The sequence below is a fragment of the Medicago truncatula genome, chromosome 2, assembly GCF_003473485.1.
Source record: "Medicago truncatula cultivar Jemalong A17 chromosome 2, MtrunA17r5.0-ANR, whole genome shotgun sequence".
NCBI lineage: Eukaryota > Viridiplantae > Streptophyta > Magnoliopsida > Fabales > Fabaceae > Medicago > Medicago truncatula.
Genome location: NC_053043.1, coordinates 46,816,364 through 46,826,934, shown reverse-complemented (window position 1 = coordinate 46,826,934; position 10,571 = coordinate 46,816,364). Strand labels below are relative to the sequence as shown.

Genomic DNA, 10,571 nt, shown 5'->3' with positions numbered 1-10,571 from the left:
TATAGTTGAACACGTCTTGCATTTTGAATGGTCGCGTTTGAAAAAAAAAAATCAAATGTATCATATATCTTATAGGCTGATGTCTTAAGCATAAGTCAGACTTCTATATAATACCAGAAAAATATGTGATCAATATATCACTCAAAATTGTAATTGGCAATATATCAATCACAAGAAAAAACATATATAATTGTGATCTTATCACTTTCTAATTCACTACTGGTGATCTTAGAAAACCATATACAAACAAAAAGAAAAGGCTTCTTCAATTCAAAGCAAAATATATATGACCTTCAAGGTTTCCCTGAATGCATTTTAGAACATCCACCAGATCCTTCAGGCTTAAAGTTAACAAATCTGCTTGGAGCTGAGCTATGCCTAGCACCTTTTGGTAAACAACCCTTCACTTCTCTTCCTAATTGAAAAACTTTCTGTTTGTGATCTTGGTTTGGCATCACAAAACTTGCAACCTCTGATGAAACTAATGGCCTTGTTACTGTGCTTGGAGCACTTGGAGGAATTATACGTCCACCTATGGTTGTTTGAAGAGAATTTAGTGAAAGAAGAAAGAAAATTGCCAATAGGGAGAAACATTTAGTAGTAGCCATTTCTGTTTTTCTCTTTTTCTTATGAAGTTTTGTATTTGTTTTGATATATGAGAGGTTTTAGAGAGGTTTTATGGTAGCTATAGATTGTTTGCAAAGAGGTTGAAACTAAGTGCTTTAAATAGGCTAGTGACAAAGGGTGTGATATATGAACACAAAGTGCTACATTGTTATATATGGTATTACTTTGGGACTGTGATGTGGTGAGTTGGCAGGGTGGGTGGACCTTTTGTCTGTGAAGCAAAGTGAGGAAGCTCGTGAGTTCATGTTTATTGCACCAAATTTCAAATATTTTCAAATCCAAGCATTAATTAAATCTTTTAGGGTTACAAGTATTTGTTCACTTTTAATGTGTGAATAAATTTTAAGAAATAAATAGCGTGACATTGTAAAATACAGAATGATTTAGTATCTCTGTGAGGAATTTATTGAAGAAACAATACTGTCTTATAAAAAAAAAAATGTGACATAACACATCATCAAAAAAAATATTGTGACATAACTTTTTTGAAAAGGCAAAACAATTTTTTAAAGTCTAAGTGGTACTAACTTTACAATTATAAATAAAGTACAAGTAGTACTCTATCCATCAAATAAATCTTCATATCCGTTACCTACCAAAACATCATATTGGGTTCGCAAACCATTCATAAAATAAGTAGAGATACCCCATTTTTCTCCCAAAAAAACCATTGCCAAGACAAGTGTTTAAGTGCTTAATAAAACTTCAATTAAGAGAAGAACTCGAGTTCGAATCTTAGTTGAAATAATCATTGGTCACCCACTTCTATTATGAATTGTAAGTGAACATGTTAGCACCCACTTCTCTCTTAACTCCACCTTAAAAGGAAAAATCTCTAGGAAAATAGTATAACCTTAACTGCATGACATGCAAGTTGGGAAACAAACTTAAAGAACATTAAAAATTACATAGTAATCTAGTTAAGAGTTTCGTGTAGTATTTTCTTCATGGCAGTTGATTAGTCATTATAAGAATTGAAGATAGTGAGCAAGTTTGTATTGTATCATCACCATAGTCTTGCCTCCCATTAATTAAATTGGTTGTAACACTATAAAATGAGCCATATCAATCTTCTAAAAAAAAAACCTACCCACAAAGTTGATTATTTATTGGGGGCCAATAATGTTTTAGTTAGGGTGGATAGTGTTCAATGTGAGGATTCAACTGCTGGCCATAGAATGTTCGGATGCAGTTGAACTTAGAAGTACATGGAAACCTTGGAAGATGGCAATTATTTGCTTTGAAATTTGTGCCAATATGTTTGAGGTGTCACAATAATTTGGTTTTTTCATTTCAATTATGCTTTGTACTACTAATAACTCAATAACTACGGTTGAGGAAAATCTTACAGATAAAATACATAAGTACATTGACAAGTCTTTTTAAATGTATGATAATTAAGTTATTTGCAAGAAATTTTCACTTCGTAAGTAATTACACATTGAAACCAACTTGGTATTGGTCAAATGGAAGCAATGCAACTTGCCTCCATATTACACACTGAAAACCATTATGAAAATACAATAAAATTGCATCATGCAATTTTTTTATATGTAAATTATGCTATTGTTTTCAAATATATAAATTATTTTTACAAGAAACAGATGGAACATATCAACCACGCACCCGCCAATTTATTTTCATTTTTGAGAAAACCCGCCAATTTAATTTATTTGTTCGGCGCCATAGGTTCAAATATATGCATTTTCAAACTTTTTAGTGTCCCTTGGAACAATTGGTTAAGTTTGGTCTGAAATATTATTGACATGCAGTGACTAGTACTGACATGAATATAAGAAATATACAAATGGAATTAAGATTCTACCCGAAGCATTTACTGAACCTTCTACTATGCAGACATTACCATTTATGATATTTCACGAATTCAATAAATTCATAATTAAACCGTTCGATTGGATAAAATAGATTCAGATTCCACACGTGAGTTTTGCTTCTTTAACCAATTTGAAATCCATGCAACACTCAACTCAAACACTAATAAATTTTACTCCACTTTGTAAAGTTTTTTTTTCAATGGACAAAGTAACATATATCAATCATCTAAACTTAATTAAAAGCGTACTATTTACCACTATTTACCAATATCGGTATTGTTAGTTGAGTTCAATCTTAAAAACACACTAAAACTCATACATACTAAATACTAATAAGTAACAAATTATTGTTTTGAAACCACACTTCTAATCCTATGCAATATCAAATTGAAAATCTAAACATATAGACGTATTCTCTCTCTTATTTTAAAGGTTGAGATTGTTAAGAGTCTCACATCGGTTAGGAGTTGACCTAACAATTTGTTTATAAGTGAGGGCAATCATCACCTCACAAACCGGTTTTGTGGAGTTGTGTTAGGCCCAACCATCATTTTTAATAAAGATTTCACTGAATCAATCGATCTCCATTCATCAGAGAGGATCCGGTTCCTATCAAATACTCTTTCATGCTGTTTTTTACCGTATAAGCTAAGAGACATTTTTAGCTCTTTTATTTCAAGATATAAAAACTTGAGTGTGTAGTTATGGTTTTGTAAATATATTTTTCTATGATTTGTTTTTGGTAAACTAATTTGAATATTTATTATAGCATGAAATCAGTTGCTATAGAGTATAGTAGTAATTAATGTTTATTGATTGCCAATGAGAAGCTGCCTAGACAAATCAGAGAGGTGCAGAAGAGACAGAACCAAAATTTACTTTCCTCACGCGGCACACGTCTTAGCTTGAGGATCTGTCCTTTTATTTATTCTACAACATTTTCAGAAGATAGTCTAATGTTTTTATTATTTTTATTTTTTGAGAGAAAGATAGAATGTTATTTAAACAACTAAAAATTTTATAACGTATTTTACGTAGTATAAAATTAAACTACTTATTGATTTGATTTGAGGAGAGAAAAATAATAATTAGAAACATAATTGTATCTGGGGTTTGTTAAGCATGTACAATATTACATATATTAAAGAAACTCAAAATAGCTATTTTTTTACTAAAAACAAAAATTATTTATTAACAAATTTTATATTTAATATAAAATGTATAAGTTTGAGTATAAAAAAAAAATGTATAAATTTCAATACAAATTTACTATTTTAAAATATTTATATAGTTTATGGATTAAATTAGAATGATATTTTAAAGATTAAATTGATAGTTTATTCTTATAAGAACGATAGGAAACATATGGATTGATTTCTATTTCACATATACAACTTTGGTATACACTCTTTAAAGAAAAAAAAGACTTAGGTTTATTTTGTTTATGGTTAATATTATGTGAACTCAAACGAAGTGGTCTAGTGTTAAAAAAATATGTTTAATTGATACACATGTTCGAATTTGAGCTTCACCAATATATTTAGATGGAGGTAAATATAAATTCATTTGTGAGTAAACTTCTCTAAACTCTAAGATCCTTTCTACTTTGAACCGAGACACAATATGCTCACTCTAAATCTTTCATAACATTTTTTTTCATTTGTTTTAGCCTAATTAAGAGAACTTTTACACGTGTTAATTTTTCAAAAATAAATAAATTTGAGACACCAAACATGGCAATGCGAAAAGAGTACACAATCAATCACTTTTGTTCTTAAACGTATAAGACATTGTCACAATAAGATTATAAAAACATCAAGAGTTGTCTAAAGATCAAACTATTTAGTAGAAGACATATTTAAAAACCAAAATAATTAATGAAAGACACACTTGAGAAATCAATTAACTAATAAAAAAGGGGGTTGAGTAGCTCAACCGGTTTGACCTAAGAGATTAAATGAGTTAAGGAGTTAAATATCCAATATTCAATTTCTGACAATTAACAATTAACATACAAATATTTACCATTAAAAAAATTAACTAAGAAAAGACAATTTCAAAATATTTTGGCAATTTTTATACATTGTATTATAGTGACTACTGCTCACACATTAATGACATTTGCTCATTTGTAATTGTAAATGAATCTCTTATGATCTAGCTGTCCATGAACCCATATCATTCCCATGCTTCTCTTAACATATTCTTCATAAAATGAAAACATTACTAACAAAATCGGTTAAGTTAGTTTACCGCAGTTATTTCTAATATAGTCAGAAAGTAAACTAGGTTGTTGCTGATATTAATAGTCAGAAGTATTAACTCAATGAAAAACCATCTTCGGAACTAATCTCATAGTGTTTTCACATCATAATTGATTCAATGGCTTCTTCCAACTCTATTAATTGAATAGCATTGTTAAAAAACAAAATTACCTTCTGTAGTAAGTAAATCACAAAGGGTTTAATCTTTCATAATTTCTCAATTCATCCCTTCATGTTGCTAGAAGCGCGCTTCTAGTAGTGTATTTTTGACAAATTTGAGCAATATATAGAGGACAGATTGAGAAATCATCTTAATTTTTTGTTTTGGTGTAGATGGTTTGAAGTTTCTATTTATTTTTTAAAGCCTTATATGCAAGGAAAAAAATTACTGAAGCCTTATAAGTCCAATAAATATCACTTCCTGCTAATTTAAACATCAAGTCTACACATTAAATCATTACAAATGAACAACAATGAAAAGTTCATGATATGCACATCAAATGATTTTGGTCCACTTCTTTAAACTGGTCTTTCGAGAAGGTTTATAGTCAGCACATCAAATGTTTGTGGCTCCCCTTCTTTGAACTGGTTTGTAGAGCACTGCTGTAACAAATTTGGTACGAAAGCGATGAGTGTATCCCAAAGCCACCACAGATCTTTGTGGCTCTCTATTCTCAATATAAAGATGATTTAGAATTGCGTTCTGAGGCAATGGAAGAGAACTAAAACTATCGACATTAGCAGGATAGCCGACCAAGGTGTTTTGCAATTGTGGAGGAATCTCAGGTGGATCACGTGCCTCGTCTTCATTCAAAGGGTATGCATTATTGTAACCGGAGTCAGATGTTTTTAAAATTTCAAATCCCATGACAGTTGCTTCACCCTGCGTGTAGATTGTAAATTTAGGCTTTACTAATGACAAGTAATAGATGTTATTATTCATTACATGAATTACTTACCGGGTTTGCAGCATATGGATTATTCATCTTGCTATTCAAGTCAACCACTAGTTGTGAATTCATCAATGAGTCCAATTAAGATTCCAAGAAACCTGAAGAAAGATACTTCAATTTAGCATAATCAACAAATAATACACAAAAATCTATTATACAACGGATACACTCCAATTGGTTAATCTAAAGAGACAACAAATTACTAATACTATCAACTTATGTACACCTAATCTGATTAAAAACTACACAACAAAGCAAAGTAATGGGAACACGAATTTATTCATAAAAAGGAAAAATCTGGTAACAACTTAAAAGTAAGGGATGATATCTTTGTAATAAAAGTTACGAGATTATAAATGTTCAAAGGATATTTACAGGCAGCACTCTAATCTTTTAAAACATAAAACAACAGATTCATAATCATAATTCTTCATACAAAATTACATCTGCCATCATTTTCAGAGCCTAATACATGCAAAGAGGAACTCAAAGTAGCTATATAATATAACACAGGCAGGCACTCACAATTACAACTACGACTCAACAGTGGATAACATATCCTTCAGTGCACAAAACAAATCACAAGTTAGCATTTCACTGAACATGATCCACAACAAATTTCAATATTTTAAACAAGTTGTATTGAATGCTAATACAGTAATAACATGGTATATTGATCAAACTCCCAAGCTTCGACATGCATCTTTGTTATTAGTATTACAAATCTGAGCAGTTGAAGATATAAATAACTTGCAAGTTTTGCATCAGATTACCAAACTAATAGAAAGAGAATAAATATCTAACATTAAAACAGGAGAAATCTCAAGAATCTTGATAAGATTCATAATAATAACAAATTACAGATTTCGACGAAACGGTGGTATGTGATGTGAAACAACTTATACTAAGAATCTTAATATCATGTCTTCTATGACCAGTAGCCACAATATCATAAAGAAAATAGACACGGAAGGTTCAACAAACGAGCAATATCATGAATTTAAAGTCTTTATAGTAAAATCAGATTATAATTTCACATCAATTTTGGCGAGATTACACTGTGGACTACCTTCAAACACACTCTAAAACTGACTATAGCCGTCCAACAACATAGACCCATCAAAAGATTCAATTTTCTCACAACAGGAAACCTACAATAAGAATATGGTTGAAGATAATTGCTTTACAGGCCCCCTTGCATTGCTGCAAAATCCCCTCAAAACACACATCGGAAGATAACTTCCGATCATTTCTATGAGCAAAAAAACAAGCCTATTGGAAGATATGTTCTGATAGGTTGAGCAACTCGGAGGGCCTATTCAGCAATTAAAATACAACATTGGCCCAGTGGTACCTAAATCTCCCCTGGTCTCAAAATTCAATTTTTATGGCTGTTATGAGTGAAACTCGAGTCAAACTGCTAAATGATACTACCATAAAAATCCAGCTAAAAAACTACTCCATCATGTCCTAAATACTGCCTCTGGTCCTTCTTATAAGAGACTTGTAGGTCAACAAAAGTTGATGTATTTGGTTCATAATATGGACCAAATACATCGACTTTTATTGAATCGTATGTCTCTTATAAAAAGGACAAGAGGGAGTATAAGAGAAAGTTGGGTTGTGTCAACAAAAGTTGATGTATCAGGTTCAAAATTTGGACCAGATACATCAACTTTCCCTTATATTTTAGACCAGAGGTAGTATATGCAAATCCTCCTAGGCCAACTTAACCTACATAATTTCTTCAATTGCATTCACAAACACAAATCCAAGGCATAGATTACACATTAAAGTAATGGGTGATATCTTTTATTTTGGAAGAAGGGGTGTGATATCTTAGTAATGAACAAAGTTATAAGATTATAAATGTTCAAAGGATATTTACTGGTAATACTCTAATCTTTAAAACATAAAATCACATATTCATAATTCTTCATACAACGGCCACCATTTTCAGAACCTAATAATACATGTAAAGTGGAAGTCAAAGTAGCTATATAATCAGTCACTCACTGTTAGAACTCAACAGAGGATAACATATCCTTCAATGTACAAAACAAATCACAAGTTAGCATTTCACCAAATGTGATCCTCAACAAATTTCAATATTTTTAATATTTGAATTGAATGCTTAATGCTTATATGGTAATAACACAGTACAATGATTAAACTGCCAAACTTCTACATACATCTTCGTTATAAAAAATCTGTGCAGTTGGAAATATAAATAATTTGCAAGTTTTGTATCAGATTACCAAACAGATAGAAGGAGAATAAAGATCTTGCATTAAAACAGGAGAAATCTCAAGAATCTTGATAAAATTCATGATAATCACAAAATATAGGATGAAAGATTCGGAAGAATAATGGCATGTGATATGACACAACCTATATTATGAATCTTATACTATGTCCTGTAAGATCCGATAACCAAGATATCACGAAGAAAAACATGAACCATGAAGGAAAGTAGACACGGATGGATCAAAAAACGACCAATGTCAAGAATCTCAATGTTTTATAGTTAATCAGAGTATAACTTCACGGCAATTTTGATGAGACTACACTATGGACTACTCTTCTACAAACCAACCGTCAAACTGACTACAGCGGTCAAACAACATAGATCCATCAAATGACTCAATTTTCTCACAACAGCAAACCTACAACAAGAATAAGATTGAAATACAATGCTGGCCCAGTGGTACCTAAATCCACCCCTGGCATTGTAGTCAGGATCGAGTGCTGGTTACGGCACCTCAATCGTGCTTCGACTTTACTCGGGTTAATTTTTCTTTTGTTTTCATCTGTTTGCTCTGTTTTTTCTCTGCTGCCTCTGTTTTTACTCTATTTTCTGTTTTTTTGCTTGTTTCCTCTGTTTTTCCTCTATTTTCCGTTTTTTCTCTCAACTCTATCAAAAACCTACCAATCCTACTTACGGACCGTGCTATGACCCTCGTGTTTACGATCTTTTACGAGCCTACCGATTCCACTTAAAAACTTGAACCTGACTACATTGCCCCCTGGTCTCAACATTCAATTTTTCTCACGGGCCATTATTATTGAAACTCAAGTCAAACTGATAAATAATGCTACCATAAAAATCCAGCTAAAAAACTACGTTGAGTCAACAAAAATTGTTGTATCTGGTTCAAATTTGGACTAGATACATCGATTTTTGTTGATTCAACTTTCTTTTATATTTAAGACCGGAGATAGTATATGCAAATCTTCCTAGGACAAGTTAACCTAGATAATTGTTTGAGTTGCATTCACAAACACAAATCAAAGGCACATACCAAACATACACAATCCCTCATCAAATGAAATACAATGACAACACCCACATAACAAGAACCTCAAAAACAAACTACACATACCAATTGAAATTGCTCCTAAGCAGAAACAAAAACTAAAACCAATAAATCCCAAAACCCTTTTACACTGAATTTGGGGGCATGCAGGTATAAACAAAATGCAATAACATAAAACACAATTTCTAACCGATTAATAACAATTCAACACAAAAATGAAGAAAAAAAACTTACCTTGACTTGAGTTATCTTGCTTAAGATTTCGATAGTGACCGAACCAAAACACAGAAGGGAGAAAGTGATCGACGATGGAAAGTGCTGAGCTGCAAATGGAAAGAAAAAGTGATTATGAAGCGTTGATTTTGAAGCAATGAAGCAAAAAAAAAAAAAAAACATTTACGAAGAAAACGAACCCTAACTAAGAGTGCATCGTATTCTGTGAAGAAGAAGAAGACAAGCAGAGCACGCAACGCAAAGTTGGCTTTTAAAGGTCGTCAAAGACTCAAATGTGGCTGTTACAACTTACGAACCTTTTTCCAACAAAGACAGATGTCATGTTACTACCCGAATATAATAACATTTTTTTTAAAGCTTAATTGCACTTTTGGATCCTATAAGTTGCGATTATGGACCCCTAACTAATTTAAATACAAAATAACCCACTATGTTTTGATTCTTTGACAGTTTTGAACCCCCAGTCCATTGTTGACTCGATCAACGCTGACGTGACACCCTAAGTGAGGTGCCACGTGTCATTTTTTTTATTTTTTTTTTTGCCTTGGGGGCCAAAACTGTCAAAGAATCAAAACATAGGGGGCTGTTTTGTATTTAAATTAGTTAGGGGTCCATAACCGCAACTTTTGAAAAGATAGGGGTCCAAAAATACAATTAAGCCTTTTTTTAATGCTAACTTGTGCGTTAAGGCACAAGTTCATGATTCAAATATAAAAATTATTTATTGAAATGTGTGTATTGTATTTAATTTTTAACTTTTTAATGAATTAAATGCACAAAATTTTATACAATATTTCTTCTTTTGTGTTTCTTAACATGTGCCCAAAAAGCACATGTTAACACTATATTTTTTTTTTATATACCAAAATATATAAAAACATTTTAACCTGATTATACTCTCTCCGTCACATCTTAAGTGAGTCTTTTGTTAATTTCACACATATTAAAAAAAAAAAATGTTCATGCTAACTTGTCCTCTAAGAGTACAAGTTAAGAAGGTAAATGCACAAGTTAAAAATATAAAATTAAAGTCCCATAAGTCCTAGCTCAATTGGCAAAAATACCGAAATAATTAGAGTGGACGTCATGACCGGGGTTCGAACCCCGGTACCTCCACTTTGTGTTTGTGTGTTTATGATGGCTTTGCAATTTCGTCTATCTACCAAAAAATAAAGATAAAATTTAAAGCTTTCAAAATTAAAAATACACAATTTTTAAGATTTAATTTCTACTTTTGATTTCTTATCCTATGTCATTAGGGCACAAGTTAACATTTCTCTAAGAAAAAATCTATAAGTGAAAAAGAGAGAAAAATAGTTTTGAGTGTTTTGTCAAATATTC

General features: G+C 31.4%; 1 protein-coding gene across 1 annotated transcript; it reads right to left on the bottom strand.

Annotated features, from left to right (window-relative positions):
* Window positions 1-5,111: 5,111 nt before the first annotated feature.
* Window positions 5,112-9,545, bottom strand: LOC25487848 (SNF1-related protein kinase regulatory subunit beta-3). Its single transcript, XM_013609889.3, has 4 exons — window positions 9,410-9,545; window positions 9,231-9,319; window positions 5,686-5,777; window positions 5,112-5,609 (listed from the first exon to the last, which is right to left on the bottom strand). The coding sequence occupies exons 3-4, from the start codon at window positions 5,746-5,748 to the stop codon at window positions 5,283-5,285; spliced, it is 390 nt and encodes a 129-aa protein (XP_013465343.1). The 5' UTR covers window positions 5,749-5,777; window positions 9,231-9,319; window positions 9,410-9,545; the 3' UTR covers window positions 5,112-5,282.
* Window positions 9,546-10,571: the final 1,026 nt, after the last annotated feature.